This window comes from Hippocampus zosterae, chromosome 6, assembly GCF_025434085.1.
Source record: "Hippocampus zosterae strain Florida chromosome 6, ASM2543408v3, whole genome shotgun sequence".
NCBI lineage: Eukaryota > Metazoa > Chordata > Actinopteri > Syngnathiformes > Syngnathidae > Hippocampus > Hippocampus zosterae.
In genome coordinates this window covers 21202150-21220984 of record NC_067456.1, presented here as the reverse complement: position 1 = coordinate 21220984, position 18835 = coordinate 21202150, and the positions used below count along the sequence as shown (strand labels likewise).

The 18835-nt window shown below is 41.6% G+C and overlaps 1 protein-coding gene across 2 annotated transcripts; it reads left to right on the top strand.

The window, feature by feature from the left end:
* Positions 1-1476: 1476 nt before the first annotated feature.
* adam28 (ADAM metallopeptidase domain 28) lies at positions 1477-17669 on the top strand. Of its 2 annotated transcripts, XM_052068224.1 has the most exons (22): positions 1479-1682; positions 3320-3408; positions 3879-3955; positions 4289-4367; positions 4807-4883; positions 5444-5627; positions 6475-6537; positions 6756-6827; positions 7401-7570; positions 8428-8509; positions 9344-9477; positions 11636-11813; positions 13284-13373; positions 15286-15481; positions 15550-15655; positions 15769-15925; positions 16037-16117; positions 16220-16313; positions 16429-16534; positions 16636-16729; positions 16819-16917; positions 17228-17669. In XM_052068224.1, the coding sequence occupies exons 1-22, from the start codon at positions 1625-1627 to the stop codon at positions 17258-17260; spliced, it is 2319 nt and encodes a 772-aa protein (XP_051924184.1). In that variant the 5' UTR covers positions 1479-1624; the 3' UTR covers positions 17261-17669. The 2 variants fall into 2 exon arrangements, 1 of the variants encoding a protein (XP_051924184.1); XR_007962722.1 differs by lacking the exon at positions 17228-17669 and having other exon boundaries at positions 1477-1682; positions 16610-16729.
* Positions 17670-18835: the final 1166 nt, after the last annotated feature.

Below are 18835 nucleotides of genomic sequence, written 5' to 3'. Positions count from 1 at the left end.
TCTACAGCACGCGTGTCGTGCGTGCAGGACAGAGCACAGGGAATGAGCTTCAGTGAAGAGCTCACTTGTAATGACTTGATATCATGAAACTTGTGAAATCAATGACGTGCAAATGCTATAAGTGGAAATTACTTTCTTGCACAAGCGCTGTGACCGATGCTGACGCGATGCAGAATTAGGCAGTTTGCTGGTTTATGGGTTTCGTTCCAAAAAAAGAGAAGCGCCTCATATTCTACCTCAATATCAAAAAATGTTTCAATTTTGTGTGACTGACACACAGTATGTAGGCCATCACGAAAAGGAAAAAAAAGTACAACTAATCCAATCTCTTCAACTTTTTTTTTTAGTTCCCCTGCAAAAGCCAATTTCTTTCTTAAAATCCACGTGATGGAGTTTTCGCACTATAAGGCTCACCTACAGGCATTCCATTTTCTCAAAAGCCAACAGCGCGCCTTATAATCTGATGCTCCTTTTATATGGACCAATAGTCTGATGTCTTGGACATGATATTTTAAATGTTCTCTAAAGCGCTTTGTTACAGCCACCGTGGTGGTTAAGCTCTGTATCGATAAAGGTGTATTGTATTCCTTGTGTGAGTGTGAGCGCGGATGGTTGTCCGTCTCTGTGAAAATGGATGGAAGGATGGATATTATTACAAATTGTATCATCCATTTTGCATGTAATGACTTACACCATGAACTAACACTAAAACCTTGTGTGGCTCATGACAAAAGCAATTGATCATGTCGGGGAAAAAAATGAGAATTTTACATCATTTGCTTGGCTGCAGCAGAGCATTTGCAAATTGTCCAAGAAATGAGAAACTGCACAAACGATGCGCTGATGTGAAGATTCAAGAAGTCGTCTTGAGAAATTAAATTCTGATATGAGGAATAAAAATAAAATAACAGTTCAGAACATTAGCGGTTCTGCATTAAAAAAAAAGAACAAAATTGGTGACCCGGTCCGTTCTCACATCTCATGTCTAATTGAGCAATGATGTCTTACGTACTTCTTGAGCACTGCAAATGTATATTCAAGACCCATCCAGATGGCCCAGTGCTTAAAAAAAGATGAATGCTCTACTGTACTCCTGTTTTTTGTGTGTGTGTGTTTTTTTTAATTGGCTGCTCTTGCCACCTGCAGGTTTCTGAAAAAGACATAACTGGGACTGTGTTGACAGGATATCATTTCCTTCCACCTTCCACTTTAGGATAATTACCAATACTGTAGCCGAAAGATGCCCATCGATGAACACACACACACACATACACACACACACACATACGTGTGCACGCGCACAATGTCCAGGGCAACAACATGACAAAATGGTGAGGGCCACACTGACATAAATCGGATGTCAAGTAGGAGGCCGCAAAACGTCATCCCGAGTGGGTCATAAATGACGAAGCGCAAGGCTCTTCCTACATTCCTGAACCATAGCAGAGGCGTGCTCAGGCCAGTTGTGAGCAGTGGGAGTATTTGATGTCAACAAGGAAGTAAACTGTGACGGGTGCCGGATTGCGGGTGAAGGTGTGGCCTCACAGGAGCAGCAGCACAACATGCAGGTGGGGAGAATAAAATGTGATCGGCGCCACTGTCTGCTCGGTTACCGCTAACGACAATGACACCAAAACTTCTATTCTGGGTCCTCATCCTCAATGCCTCACTCAAGCTATCGGGTAAGTTTGTATACTCTTCTCTTCATTGTGCATGAGCTAATTAGCAACTATTGCCTTGAATGTGCCTCTTCTGTTTCCTTGACATGTCTGTAAACTGTCATCTACTTCCAAAAAGTATTTTCTTGAAATCATTGAGCACTATGAACCTTTTGCGCGTGTCTGCACATTGGGTAATAGATGACAGCTAATGATAGACCATTTCAGTGTCTTCATAGGGCAGGGGTGTGAAACTCATTTTTGTCGTGGGCCACTTTGGAGTTACATCTTCCCTCGGAGGGCCGTTACGACAGTGAAACCAAATAAATGCTGAATCATCACATCGTATTATTACTTGTACACACACACACACACACACACACACACACACACACACACACACACAAAAAGATGGCTCGCTAGTTTTGAAATCAGTCAAGTATTTATTCAATTATTGCTCAAGTGAGTGTCATTTATTATGTATGACAATTTGAGATTTCGGTACAGGAAGTTGACACAGATGGTTTGCTTTTGCGGGCCGCATAAAATGACGTGGCGGGATGGATCTGGCCCCCGAGCCTTGACTTTGACACCAATGTCAAAGGGTGACAGACAATAAATATGATGATGAAGTTATAAGAATAATGCTAATAATGATTACTGTATTAATGTAGTAAACTTGCCAGATCAACTTGTACTAGTTAAGCAAATATTCAGAGTGAAATGAAGTTGCTGTCAAGAAATAAACGTCAAGAAATGAAGCTTTAAACAAAAGTCATTTTCCTATTTTTTTTGGTGGGGCAGTGGGGGGAGTCAGTATCACATATGAATTTTTGTGGCCCAGCATGTTCTTGGTTTTTGTTTCAGTCAAATTTCTTAATCCATATTTTGTTCACATGTTGAAGTGTGGCTACATTTTCATGCCTTGAAGGTGTACTATTTTACTATACTATTACATTTTCCATGATGTGTCCAGCAGAAAATACTACCTACTTATACCAATACTACCTAACTGCCCATCCCACACCCTTCTTGTGTCGTAAATTGGGGGGGGGGGGGGGGCTGTACGTTATAATGCCAACCAATATATGGTGTCAAACTTCCGAATCTAATTGGTACTTGCTGTTGCTTTGCAACCCTCCACAAGCCTGGAAGTCACCTGACAAATTTTCCCACTAAACTTTTTCACAGTAGCGTATGTCGACTTAAAAAAACGAGAAAAAAACAAATCTCTGCTGCATGTCAGTGCATGTGTTTTGACATTTCCAGTCAAAACACATTGACATTGACATTTGTATTTCACCCCAGATTTTCATGGAAAACACATATTGGAAGTTCATCAGTGATTTATTTTATTTTTTGGGGAAGAAATGATTTGCCTCTATTTATAACAGACAAAAAAAATGACAATACATTTCAATGGCTGTCAATTATATGAGGATTGTCGCTATTTACAGGCCATACTGGTCCGCTCCCTCCAGCAATCCAATTTTATGATGTCTCGTGCCCTCATTTAGTGTTCAAATATAATAATACCTAAATGATCGGGATCAGCAGTGGATTATTTGCATTTGATAACAGATCATACGATTAGAGCACCGTATAAAACATATTTGATTGTACCTCATCACAAAGTCAAAATACTTGTCCCATCTCAACAGAAAGCCAAACTCCCGTCTTTGAGGGCGGAAAGGACTATGAGCTCGTTCGACCTGTCAGACTTCACCTTGTCAGAAGAAGAGACATTGGGGTGAGCAAACAGTACAAAGTACCATGCACATCCTTCAGCCTCATTAAATGTTGCCGTTTGAAGTTACACTGACTATATAGATTGGATGACTTCTCGGTAGATTTCTTGGAAGACAATCAGAAAACACATAAAATAGAAGATGATGAGAAGTGTTAGGTGTGCCTCGTTCAACCAGGTCATTTCATTCTCGAAGCACATAATCGATCCGGCGCCGTCTTGGCTTTGTGGTATGAACTGATGAAGCCTCCTCAGGTGAGAGGAGAAACGTCTTCGAAAGCAAGTCAAGCTGTCCAATTTTGATCGATTCAGGGCCAAGACAATAGTTACGGTTGCGTTTACTGTTTATCCCCCTTGTTCGACATTTATTTGTCACGTACGGTACATATTAGCAGTTCTGTAAGTCAGATGGAATAGAATGACATGTATCAGATTTGTTTCAATGGGGTAACCCTCATTTTCTTCCTCTGCAGAACCTCAGGCCAGAGACCATTAGATATGCGATGACAGTAGAAGGAAGAGACCTTGAAATGCACTTACAAAAAAACAAGTAAGCATGGATTTCTTCGATTTTAATGTTTCAAGTGGTATTTATTTAGCCATAGTGGTTCAATGTTAATGCTCAATGAAGTGTGTAAGTGGCCGTCTGTCGTGCTTCCTGATTTTTGGGTGTTCTCAAAAATATTCACGTTGTGTTTCACATCCTTTTTATATTCTTTGTCTATGCTATTAAATATATTTAAAGCTGCGCTTTTGGTCAGATTTTTTTCCCCCTCCAGCCCGTATTAGTCATGCTACTTCCATGATTTTGCACGAAATAGCACAGCATATATGCTAGTCATATATGACTGATAATATCATATGTTTTTGTTTTTTTTATCAGTGACTTACTTACTCAAGACTACACAGAGACTTTTTACCAAGGAGATGGCAAACAAATCACCACTTTTCCAAATGACATTGTAAGTATTTATTGAATATCAAGGCTTGTGAATTATTCACCAAATGTTGAATGCGTGCGAAGAAAAAAACAAAAAAACGAAATCGGGCTTATCATCAATGTAGGTACGACTTTCCTCAGAGGGCTAATATGGGTGTGAAACCAAGTATTTCATCCCACCATCGTATTTTCACATAATGATGGTCAACTAGATTTGAAAACAAATGTTTCCTTTGTTCAACTATTGTTGTAGTTACTATAAAAGTGAGTGTGGTAACAAAAAAAAGCTTGCAATATCTCAGTGGAATTATTTGTAATGTGGAGATTTTAAATTTCAGGAAATATTTGAGCAAAAACCACATTGCGTCCCACATAAAATGAGGGGTCAGGCCAGATGTGGCCCCCTGGGCCTTGATTCGGAACATGTTCCAGAAACTAATACATTGTCTCATCATTATCAGGATCACTGCTACTATCACGGGAAGATTGTGAATGAAAGTGACTCGGCGGTTAGCATCAGCACGTGTGACGGACTTCGGTAAGCCCTGCAATTACCATTCAATTTTATGGACAACAATCATACATTGGTGGCGCGAAAAGGAATGAAAATATGGAGTTGTCAACCCTTTCATCTATGATAGTTTTTACGCTTCATATTTTCCAGCCATAGATTTGGATTGACTTGTTGGTTGTATGGATGCTTGTCCGCCTTGTGACAAGCTACTGTGTGTGTTTTTTTTTTTTTTTTAAAGCTGCTTGGTGGATGTTGCGCAACACCCACAAATTTGCTTTCTTGATTCTGACAAGGACGGTGGTCAAGATTTAGGAGTGTGCCGGTGACATTTTTGTCCCACAGGTCTTTAAAGAGGTTGAAGTCAGGGTTCTATCCGGGTCAGTGGATTTCTTCCACAACAAAATTGTGTTTCCATGACTTTGTGCACCTTGATTAGTCTGTCATGCTGTCTTTTCAAAAATTGCTTGCCATAAAGTTGGGTGCATATAATTGTCCAAATGTATGAATATGGTAACATCACACATTCTAACCAATCTTATAACTTTTGCCCAAAGTATTCATAATTCGCCAAATGTATTTTTTAGGGGCTATTTCAGGACATCAGCCCAGAGGTACTTAATTGAGCCCCTCGCTGGCGATGATGAGGGGCATCATGCCGTAACAAAGTTCAACGAGAAGGACTACACACCCGCGGTGTGCGGTGTCACCAACACAACATGGAGCACAGATTTCGAGCCCCCAACAAGCCGCAGTCGCTCAAGAAAAGCGGTTTGCAAACGACTTCCATGACACTTACACGCAAAAGCTCTACTGTGGCCTTATGTGAAATTCACTCGATAAAATTCATGGTTTAACCCGGGGGTCGGCAACACCCGGCTCCAGAGCCGCATGCGGCTCTTTCGCGACATCTAGTGGCTCCCTGGAGCTTTATAAAAATGTTTGAAAATGGAAAAAGATTTTGATAGTTAGATAGCTAATCTAGCTCTAATAGATATAAATTCATGTTGCAGCTCTGAAAAAGGAGATCTGTGGTGTTGGTTGTTTAAAACGTACACTATTTATGCTTTTAACAGTCTCGACAAACACAGACACGTCTGCGTCAGACTCCGTGCCTTTTCTCTTCTCGTTCAACCCGAGAGGCGTTCAAAGACAGCCTGCGAAAAACGGAAATTCATGATCACTTCACTGACACTAAGAAAAGCGAAAATAATGCACCAAAACAAAAAAATCAAGTGAGGAAATCACAAAATAAATTCTCTGAGGGCATTTGTGAACACATAACAAAGGAATAAATAACAAACAATTTGGAGACAGTCCAGTCTCCTACATACAGTACATACAGCATGTGTTTCCTTCGTTGTAAATTTTATAGAAGGCTTTTATTTCTTTTTTTGCAGCTCCAGACATACTTGGTTTTTTTTTTGGTCCTATAAAGACAAAACATTTTGGGTTGCCGACCCCTGGTCTAACCCGACCATGGAACTGAAGGCAGACGTTGCATTTTATAGTTGTCTGCTGCCACAGAGGTTCTGTTTTTGGAGGCGGATACAATCAAAATTTGGTGTCTTTGTAACGGTACATGAGCACTAATTTTCTGACTCTTGTCATATTTCAGGGTATATCGATTGAGCGTCAACAGAAGTACATTGAGCTCTACCTTGTTGCTGATAACCGGGAGGTAGGACGACACAGAATGTCACCACGAATACTAGGAAGCATTTATTTTTTGGGGGTCGGGGGGTGTAAAGTAGTTATGACCTCACCTTTTTATGTGACTGCCAGTAAAACATACCAATGCATACAGGCATACATTCTATTTTTGGATTTGCACATGCAGTCTTCCTTTTATGAGTAATGGGGTGCGAACCTGCTCTCAAATGGTAACCTGGGTTTCAGTATGTGAAGCTGAATCGGGATCAAACAGCCCTGAGGAAGAGGATATTCGAAATCGTGAATTATGTCAACATGGTAAGTCAATGCTAATTCAAACAATGACCTATACAGTGATCCCTCGCTATTTCGCGGCTTATTTATCGCGGCTTTGGTGCATCGCGGATTTTTTCAAACATATTCATCAAATATAATTAAATAAATACAATTTATGTCCCCAAACGGTCCGCGAGAAGCAGCGAAAGTCAGCAAAACAACAGCGAGTCACATAGAGCAACATGTACAGAACTACATTTGTATGTTTACTGTATTTTGTTATTCATACCCTAACCTAACCTAACTTATACATGTTTAAATCGATTAGTATATAGTATTAAGTAATGTTAATGACTACAAAATTTACTTCTACATGCATGCATACCATTAAATTTGGTCTTATAAATATTTTTTATACTCATACACATGTACATGTACCAGGGGTTGGGTCGCTAGTTCACGGATTTTCGTTTATCACGGGTGGTTTTGGTCCCCATTAACCACGATAAAGTAGGGATTACTGTAATGTTGTCTTAACTTATTCTATCCTATTTTATCTTATATAAAAAGGAGTGTTTGATGATTTCAGTGACCTCACTTTGGTGCTGTGTGCAGGTGTACAAACCCCTGAGGACCTTTATTGCTCTTGTTGGGCTGGAGATCTGGTCCAATGGTGACTTGATCTCCATCACTCCTCCGGCTGGAGCTAACCTAAATGCTTTCATGACATGGAGGAATTCTGTGCTGGTCAAGAGAAAAAATCATGACAATGCACATCTTATCAGGTTAGAATGGTTTCCATTTCAAGAATCTGTACAACGCGTGTGTGTGATTTCGTGAATTGTTGTTGGAATCACCGATGCTGGAGTCGGGACAAATCATGCGCGAAAAAGTCTTTCGGTGTCAGACCTATGGAACAGCAATAAAATCTATCCATCTTATTATACATGTCTTTAGTGCTAAACAAAAGGGAAGCTTGACTTCCTCTTGCCATGTGTTGCTATGTACAAGGACTCTGAAACTGATTCAATTTGACACCTAAACAGAAGTGTCATACACACACTCAAATTTTACTTTTCACAAACATAAAATATGACAAGGGCGGCCCGGTAGTCCAGTGGTTAGCACGTCGGCTTCACAGTGCAGAGGTACCGGGTTCGATTCCAGCTCCGGCCTCCCTGAGTGGAGTTTGCATTTGCAACCCGGGCCTGCGTGGGTTTTCTCCGGGTGCTCCGGTTTCCTCCCACATTCCAAAAATATGCTTGGCAGGCTGATTGAACACTCTAAATTGTCCCTAGGTGTGAGTGTGAGCGTGGATGGTTGTTCGTCTATGTGTGCCCTGCGATTGGCTGGCAACCGATTCAGGGTGTCCCCCGCCTACTGCCCGGAGATGGCTGGGATGGGCTCCGGCACCCCCCGCGACCCTAGTGAGGATCAAGCGGTACGGAAGATGAATGAATGAATGAACATATGACAACAGACAGCCAGTCTCGCTTTATTGGGTTCACATGGGAAATACGAACAATTTCTAATTCCAATGAATACAATCCCATCCATTTTTTTAAAAGGATGAGGTTGGGAAAACCTACCCTCTATTCAAAAGATGTTTGTTTTTTGTTTTGTTTTTTCCATTTGTCTTCAGTGGGATTGACTTTGAGGGAGCAACGGTGGGACTGGCGTACATTGGGACTCTGTGTTCTGGTCATTCTGTTGGAGTTGTGCAGGTGAGCCTTTGGACGACGGTTCGACTAAATATGGTGGGATGTGCCCGCTCTAGTTTAAATACTAAGCACACGTTGGCAGACACATGCTCCATTAAGTGCTGATTGGAACCTTTGACCCGAACATCAGATGTCAAAGAGGATCGCGCAATTCATGTGATCTCAAAAGACAAAGAAATAATTTGAGTATGTACACGTTAATTATGCAGTGGAGTACGCATGTGAATACAAAACTCTTCAAATATTGACCCGAATAATCGACATGCAAATATTTCAAACATATTCAGTCGATAGTTGTTCTACCCTTTTGAAATAGCAAGTAGAGCAAAAATAGCTAAAACTCTTGACTGATTTCAATTATAACTACCGGTAATAGTTCACACTTGGCACAAAATCCCAGAAAATAAATAATCCATTTTGCCAATGTACCATGTCATTGGTATAACTTCATCACCCATCCATTTTCCAAACCGCAAATCCCCACGCGGTTTGCGTAGCGTGCTGGAGCATATCCCGGCTTTTAGTATGAATCCTTGAAAAAAAACAGACAGACATTGGTCTCTGGGGAATTCTAACGAGTGTTTGACTTTCACATTTTGGAATCGCTATGCTCTTAGTATCTTTGCATTTATCTTATTATTTTGCATGAAACCCATTTCATGAAACAAAACGCCTGCTTTCCAACAACACAATTGTGCATAAGGAAGTGGATACTTCTCAAGAATTGCATTAATTCTTGACATAACATCACAGTTATTGGAAAAAAGAAGAACAAGACAGATTGAGGAACCTCACTGATGTTGACATTGAGGAAATTGACGCATTGGTGTCTCGCAGGACCACAATAATCGGGCCATTGCCGTGGGAGCCACGTTGGCCCACGAGATGGGCCATAATCTTGGCATGAATCATGATGACTCCAGTGCTTGTATCTGCTCCGGTGATAGCTGCATCATGGCTGCGTCCCTCAGGTAAGGAGCCTCTGAAATGTGGCTGCATTCACAATGCATGCAAAATGCGTGACAATTTACTTCCCTCTGTCGATTGCTCCAGACATACCTTGTCGCTGACGGTACTAAGCCCCAAATATGTACCGGTATGTGTAACATACCATGTTGTTCATTTACCCAATATACAGTCTAGGGTACATCAGTGACTAAGTGTTAGTCAAGATGCTACTTTACGCATGGGCCAATAATCACGCGTAACACACAAATGTGCCAAAAGCAAAATTCCGCAATATATTAACCCTTTCATGCCACATAACCTGTAACCTGTCCACTGTAGTAATCGCTATCCCTGAAAGGGTTAACACTGATTGAGGGATACACAGACTCGTCTACCCGCATTGCAAGTAATAACCATTGTATTTGCCACTCGTACTTGCAGCACGGCACATGAGAGACAATTACAGCATAGCAACATGTCATGACAAAAGCAGCATATTGTCTTCACAGAGGCACAGGACAGCCTTTCTGGATTCAAAGAAACCCATAGCTGTGTCAAGTGCCTTTATGGGTGTGTTTAATTTGATCAATAATTAACCACGTAAAGATTACTGTTTACTTGATGAATAAAAACATTTGCAACAAAATATACATGGATTGGGCATATGAACGTTATCAATTAATGAAAGACCCCACATTGTCCATCGTATTGGCCCGAATAGAAGAGGTTGGTTTTTGCATTGAAATTCGGGGTCTAGATATTATACCCATTCACGACGCTAGATGGCGCCAGATATCATTGAAGTGAATGATGAACTCGACTCCCCAGGCCAAAGTGAACCCCTGCCACGAAGAATAAAAATAAAAATAGCGGTAGCATTAATAAGAAAAATAAAAAATAGCGGTAAGAAGGTAAAAGAGAAAGAGATAACAGAAAATGGAGAAACGTAGCGACAATCTGGAGAAAAATGGGTCGAAGATCGGCCAGGTTAACCGGCCGATCTTCGATCTGATGAGAAGTCATGATGTAATTTACATTCCAAAAACTCTAAGCCAGGGGTGTCCAAACTTTTTGCCAAGGGGGCCAGATTTTATGTGGTAAAATGTCGGGGGGCCGACCTTGGCTGACATTCTTTACATTGAACAACAATATTGTTCAACAAATTTTAGTAAGCCAGTCTGTTTCACATTTCCATTTTTATTTGAATTTCAACAATCTTAAGAATTTCTTTTGGTTCATTTGAAACAGGAATTTGAAATATGACATATCAGTCAATATAAACACGGAGTGATGTCTTGTTAACTCGTGAGTGATGCCCTCTAGTGTCTAAATGCTATTACTCATTTAGTGAATGCTATTACTCATTTAGCCACTAGAGGGAAGCAGTACTCTATGAAACATCACTCACCAGTCTACGAGACCTCAGTCAATGCAACACGTTGTTCCATTGCGCCCAACCTGCGGGCCAGACGGCACTGATTTTATGACGGGGGCCGAGGGCCGGATGAAATTCGACCGCGGGCCGGATTTGGCCCGCGGGCCGGACTTTGGACATGCCTGCTCTAAGCCATTCAGTTACGAATGTGATTGCACTTCAGATTTGAATGAGGCAAAATAACGTGCTTTTTTCCACAAATATATTGTTATAATCATGTGTTTCAGATGTACTTTGATTATTTTCTGTATAAATATAAATTTGGTGTTCAAAAGTATTTTTTCAAACTTGAGTCTTTAAAAAGACGGGATCGTCTTATAATCAGGGACGTCATAAAGTATATTCGGGCCAATACGGTATTACTATAGGTGCCCTGATTTTATTTATTTTAGTATTTTACAGTAACTCTGCTCTTGCTTGTATATCATTTTTCTATCTTCAAAGTCCTCAAGCAACTTTAACACTGTCTTCTCATTCATCTACTGATACCACGTCATAAATGCAGGGCTTAGTATCCTGCTCAAGGACACTTTCACATCGCTTGGTGAGCACCGAGGTTTCCTCCCAGCTGGGGATGCCCAAACTCTTAGGCAGCGATCATTCTTCAGATCTTCTCCTGTGACATGTTTGATTATCAGCATCACATCCAATGCCATAAGCACTTATTCCTTGTCTGATGGAAGAAGTCAATGCATTGACACAAATGGATTTCTGATCAATGCAATATCTGCCCTCTGTTCCACCAGCTGGGAAACCCCTCGCGCTTTCAGTAGCTGCAGCAGCAGAGACTATAACAGATACTTGACTGGCCGCAGCCCAAGCTGTATGCTGGACAAACCAGACTACAGGAGTCTGGTGGTGCCCTCTGTCTGTGGAAACGGTTTTGTGGAGAAAGGAGAGCAGTGTGACTGTGGCCCTGAAGAGGTAAACGGACACACCGGATTTGAATCATCAAATCCTCTCCATCACAAAAGATTTTAGTGAACCTAACTTGTCGCTTCCGTTCCAGGTTTATCTTTTGTCAAGGACCACATAGTGAATTTACACTGTACATCCAATTGTCTGTACTGTATTCAAATTGATGCCTATTTCGAATCGGATATATTTCCAGTGAGATTTTAAGTCATAAATATCTGCTATGACCATTGAGGTTTGAGGCATGTGTGTCACAATGTATAAGCATAGAATATATATATAGAGACATATTTTTGATGCACAAAATGCAGCGTTTCCCCTTCAACGTGGGTAAGACGAGCAACTGCCGCATTTGCTTCATTCACTGTAGGAAAAAAGGTGAACGTTGTGGCAGGGCAACGTGGCTGCGTTACGATGTGCCTGCTCTCAGTGCCTCGAGCATCCAATAGCTGCTTTTTATCGGATTTTCATCAGCATTTGAAAGAGGACTGATTCTGATGAGATCTAGATCTTATTGTTTTGCCGTATTTTTTTTTACAATGCCATGACTCACATCAAAATTGTGTCACCGGAGAGCAAAAAAAACCAAAACATCAATCTGAACTGTGGCACTTGCACCACTTGGTGTAAATCCACCCGTTGAATGGTCGATTTGTATCGAGAGGTTATCCAAACGTTATATGAACAGCTTCTCTGTCTGGAACGGTGTAATCTGCCTCAGGAATAATGTTTTCCTAAAATAAGGTGGAGCACATTGCTAAGCATTGTCTGAGAGTTTGGTTTGGGTTTTTGCCCGAAGGTATCATCTGGAGTCTGACATGAACAAACACATTTCCAAACTTTAAGAATCAATTGCAGGTTTGTTCTTACGGTTACCGTAATGAGAGGTGTTTCATCACGTCTAAATGGAGAATCACTGTGATTTAATTCTATACCACTATAAATTGCAAACATAACAGCAAGCGGTGATACATTTATTTCCTTTTTAGTGGTGTACCCCAGCGGCTTCTGATGGCAATATTTGCTAGTTTTAATTAGTAGACTAACTACATGAAAAAAGTATCGACTGTCATCATGCCTCAGGAGGCATTCAAGAATTTGAAAAAGCAGACATGCATTTTCAGGTGTTAATGATTAGATAGACTGGTTTACTTATTGTCTTCGCTCATAAAGTGTCGTTTTAAAGCAAGTTGCTATTTGGGTGCCTTTCTAAATGTTGTCTTGCTTGTCTACGACGCCTGAAGAAATTTATTGTGCCTGCGCATTCCAGTGAAATTTATGGCAAGCAGTGAACATGTTCGGAGTTGTTCGTTGTCGTTGCGGGTTGCTATCACCTAAAGATGGAAAGGGGAAGACTGCCACGATTATGCAGGATTTTTTTTTCTCCTCTGCTTCAAAAAAGCATTTCTGGCATTCTGTCTGCTGATCTTGTTTGGACAGCGCCTTCAGTCCTACAATGATTGCAACGTCTTTTGATAGGAGTGCACCAACCCATGCTGCAACGCTACCACTTGCGCCCTAAGTGAGGGTTCCCAGTGTGCTGCAGGGGAATGCTGTGACAAGTGCAAGGTGAGCAACGTCGTACAAATGGAAGGCAATTGCTGTATATGATGTGGTGCAAGCTGCAATGAAAATAGTATGAAGCTCAAAGCATCCAACAGTCAATTGTTTGATGATAATCATGCCCAATGCAGGACTGTACACATTTTGACTCCATAGGATAATCCATCCATCCATCCATTTTCCAAACCGCTTGATCCTCACTAGGGTCGCGGGGGGCGCTGGAGCCTATCCCAGCCATCTTCGGGCAGTAGGCGGGGGACACCCCGAATCGGTTGCCAGCCAATCGCAGTCCATAGGATAATGATATTTAAAATTATACGAAAAGCCAGCACATGTAAAAACACGTTCATCTGCAAAGCCGAGGGGAAGATGAGGTGAGAGTGGCTTCAAATTGCCCCCAAAATCATCCCGTGTGGTAAATTTCCACTGGAGATTTAAAGTTTTAATGTGGCCACATGTGAACGTTAATGTGATGTCACAAATGTCTTCAATTTGGATAGGCCGGCATAATGTTTCAGATCAGTGTGGTGAAGGGAAAAAGAAAAGGAAAAAGCCACATCCACTCCATTGCTAAGATATCAAAAAGGCTTCTTGCGTCACGAAAATGAGTCCTGGACATCGCGAAACAGGGCCGACAGCAACGAACACCCTTCTCGGACCGAGTCTCTGCATTGGCTGGTGGGGGCTCTGGGTAGCAAATTATACAGAGGCCGCCCGATGACATCGGGACCCATCTCTTTCAGCAATGATAAGTAAGAGATGGCAAGTGATGTGCGTGGTTGTCGTGTCTGATGCACAGTCAGAGTTTCAGGCTTTGAATGTACTCCAATGGGTTTTTCTGTGGGCGCTCTGGTTTTCTTGTCCATTTGGAACGTTAAGGTCAATTGAAGGATCTAGATTGCCCATTGTTGTGAATTTATTTAAAAAAAGAGAGAATTTGAAAAACAATTTCCAAAACTAAAACGCAGCACGCTACCTGAGACTTTACTGAATGAAATGATCACAAAATGTGGCCCCATGTTCAATACTTTGAAAACATTATCTACCAAACGCTTGCTCCAGAAGTCTATGAAAAAGTGAGAGGATTTGAATCAATGAAATTCAAATTCATTTGTTTTCAGCAGGGAGTGGGGAATCTGGTACAAATTTGAAATGAACATTTGAAACCAAAGTATAAGATGATCACGACAGAGCTACAGTCGTCACTTTGATCGATCCTATTTCAGGATTTCGACAATACTCCCATGAGTTGGGGGGGAAAACAACCGGTAGCGAGATATGTACCGTACCATATTTTCCTGTTTTAAATGATGTGTTTTTCTTTTTAACATCAAGTGATATGTCAACTATCTGATAAAACTGGACTTTGTATTGCTGTGAGAACCGTTTAAAGGGAATATCCAAAGCAAACAATGTTTTCATTGCGGGTTTGTGAAAGGGTTAACCTCCAACATCATTCTGCAAGATGAATCACAAAATTCCAATGTCCATCCATCCACCTGTTTATCCAGCTTGTCTCACAACATCATCCGGCTGGACCCTTCTCGAGCTTGTCCTCATTAGGCTTACGGGAAAGAAACGGAGTCAAGCCTTGGCACTGACGTCAGCCAGTCATAAGCCAAACAAAGTCACCGTCAAAACAAAACATTCTCTACTGATTGTATTTTCAGTGTTCTGGAAGCTAAACTGGACAAATACTTCGTCATGGGGTGCATTAACGTTTCCTTAACAATATCTCGGAAGAGCTGTCATTGCAACAATGTAACTCGCGGTCCAACCCTGACAGTGTGGCCCCACCTACTGGGTCCGGTCAGTCACTGCACCCTCCCCATCACCACAACGCGAGCGCTTCGGAAAAGAGAAAGGAATTTTTAAAAAATGGCCTAATAACGAGCAATCGGTCCTGTTGTCTCCAAAGATACTTCCACGATCTTGGGAGTGTCGGACGAAGCAGGATGAGTGTGATCTCGCAGAATATTGTGATGGGGAGAACGCCGCCTGTCCTGAGGATGTATTCGGTGTCAACGGCTTACCGTGCGATGAAGGTTCTGGTTATTGTCATAACGGCCAGTGTCCCAAAAGATCAGACCAGTGCATCAAATTATACGGACCAAGTAAGTGTCAATCTTTCTTGAATTGTGAATTGCCGCAGACCATAAATAGCAGACTCGCTTGTCATCAGGTGCTATTGACGCTCGTCCTTCCTGCTACAACCAGAACACCAGAGGAACTTACTATGGCTTCTGCAAACGTCCCTCAAATGATCGACACATCCCCTGCCAGCAACAGTGAGTGGTCTGCCTTTGTGAGCGGAGTCACTGATAATAAACTTGTTCATTTTTTGCCACGCATACATTTTGTACTTGCACTTGCATCAGTCAAATCACTGCGCTCATTGCAGAGATGCGTTTTGTGGGAAGCTCTTCTGTCACCAAGGAAAAGACAACCCAAACTATGGTCGCATGGTGAGGATTGGTGACTGCAAAGCAGCTTTCTTTGCAGACTACACGAAAGATTACGGCCAGGTGGACACCGGTACCAAATGTGGGGACGGAAAGGTGACGTGCGGCATCAGTTTGTTTGTTTTTTCCTCGACTGGATTTTCAGTGTGGTTCCAGTATAAAAGTTAACAATTTCTGTTTCTAACATGAGAGTCGTGTTTTTTTCAGGTGTGCAGTGACAATCAATGCGTGAGTCTTCCGGTGGCTTTCAGAAACACAAACTGTTCAGCAAAATGTCCTGGCCACGCGGTAAGTGCTGCAAGAACTATCGTGTCATATCTATCCTAGAGACAACATTGCTGTTTTTGTTGTTTTGCATTTTTTTATGCCCTTGTCCTTTCAACTCCTCAGGTGTGTAATCACAGAAGCGAGTGTCAGTGTGAACCCGGCTGGTTGCCTCCTTCATGCAGTTCCAAGGACAATGAATTCAGCTCTCTCTCTACTGGTACCTGCAGTTATTTCGTAGATAAAAACTTGGTCAGCCTGTATTAGAAGTACGGGAATGTCCATTTATAGCTTGCATCGAGGGATATCAAATGATCAGTTTTCTGTCTCTGCAGGATCGACTGTTGCCATCGCAGTGACAATTTCATTAGTGGTTCTGGGGATTATTGCTGCCACCGCGGTCGTCATCTGGAAAAAGCGACAGAGTCCCATTTTACCAACGTAAGTCACTATCAAACATTTCATTGAACACAGTTTGGTCATGTCACTGTCAACAGAGTTTTGTGAATCCGACAGGATAAAACGTTATTTTTATGTAACAGTGACCATAAAGTAAGGAAGCAGCCGGCAGTGGACAGCTCCGCTTTCCATCTTAACAAAGCACCCGCTCCCCGCCCACCCACCCAAGTGCCGCCGGTAACGTTAAAATGGACTGTTTGATAAAGTTACCATGTGTCATTATGGAACAAATCGTAACCACATCAAATGATCTGTCATCATTGTAGGCTAAGAGGCCAAAACCCAAAGGAGCTCCTCCACCTCCACCTCTAGCAGCGGCAAACAGACCAAATCCCACAAGCCAAAATTACATGGGAGTCCGTCAGGTAACGCTCTTTTTTATTTCTTGCGCTGAGATAAACTGCCTGTTTGTCATCTACCGTGAAGCAGGAAATGGCTTGCTTAGTGGCAGGTGGACAAAACAAAGCTCAAATGCAAAAGTCCAGCATTGAGAACATATCCTTGGGTTGATTTCCACGCTCTTCTCATTTACCATCTCACAAATGGTCATTGCTGCCCAGCTAGTCCAACACGTGCTTTGGCACAGTAAAGCGTCTTTATAACTGTCATAATAATCATTGTTATCATTTCAATACAAGATATGGAGTAAGATAGTTTTCTTTCTTTGCTCACAAGGCACTAAGGCCAGTCCCCCCACCGAAGGTCTAACAGATGCCACTCCACCATTTCCAGTAATGTCCATCCTCTCCTTGGACCACAGTTATTTGTCGTGCAGGTTTTCTACTGCAGTGCAGTCGGGGGCACAGAGGAGCTAAATGGACTGCCTTGAGTGGAGCACTGAAGACTGGACTCGAAAAGTTTTTTAAAGACATTGAGCTCTGCCATTTGATACCTTTTATCACGTCGAAACAACAGATGCCTTTATTTGCCAGTGACTGTACTGAGGAAAAAGTCATTGTATTTTTTATTTTATTTAATTTTTTTAATCTAAGTATATCCTCCGCTGAATTTTAATGTTGTGGTCTTGAATTCAACAACTAACTGTTCTGTATGACTCAATGCCTCAGTTTTCCTCACTGTTAAATGTAGCAACAAGAACAACAAATCAGCTTCATCATGCCAGCCTTTGACTGGTTTTGTTGATTGAGAGCATCTCAGGTTCAAGTGTAATCATATCTAATTGTTATCTTGCATTGGCATTTGATGAAATTGTGGAACGTGTTTGAATGTGAGCATATTAGAATTAACAATCAAAAGGGCTTCCGCAGACTTTTAACACAAAGAAAACATTACTACAAGTGGTGGTCGATATATTGAATTTGTTTTTTACCTCGTCAAACTAAGAAAACAAATTAAATGGGCTAAAGATCAACTACGACCAAACTCAACCATCCAGTGGAAAAATACCATTCAAAATATGACGTTAGAAAACTAATTTTCAAGGAGAGTCCAATATTTTTGTGGAGATTGTAATACACTGTAATGTGCAATGTTTACATCCATGCTCCTGGCTCAAGAAGTGCCACAATTGCTCATTTGCAGAAGATGCCACCATTGATCCAATTAATAATTCGCCTTCATTTGTTGTTCATGTAATATAAGTAGCGAACTCGTACTTTCTTGGAGTGCATAAAAGTAGTTCAACTTTAAGTTGTTAACAAACTTATCATTTTCACAGGACAGTGATTCACAACCACTGTGCCGGCACACGAGCGTGCCGTGAGAAATTATCCAATATCCCTTTTTTAAAAATTAACATTTGGTCATAATTTTCTGCAAATATGTCACTGTCGAGTCTCCGTGGTGTAAAGAATGTGAAGGGGTGACTAGGAACATAAGGGCTACAATTTAAGACTTGAGCACACCATCAAGCAAGGTAATTAATCCGACAAACTTGGCATCGTGGCAGTACTTAAATACTTGACTCGGCTTGATTGAAAAAGCAAACATGAGTGCACCACCGAAGAGGAACACCCTCCAGTCCAGCTGATGCTAAAACAAAACAAGGACAGAACCAAAAGCATGACATCCGAGCTAGCGCATCAAAGAGAGATAAGTCTTTTACTTCTACACCACGTATCCATCTGGGTTTTTTTAATTGGCTTAGTTGGCACAGTATAATTGCAATTGCAAGAGTTGGAACGAGGCCACTGGTCGTGTATTTTGTTAGGCGTGGGTACGCCACACAAGCGTGCGCGTGCATGGGTGCTTACTGCACTTATTCAACGGTTTAAGTGGCTTCTTCACGTGGGTCCTCGGCAGACGAGCGCTCGGAAACTTGGC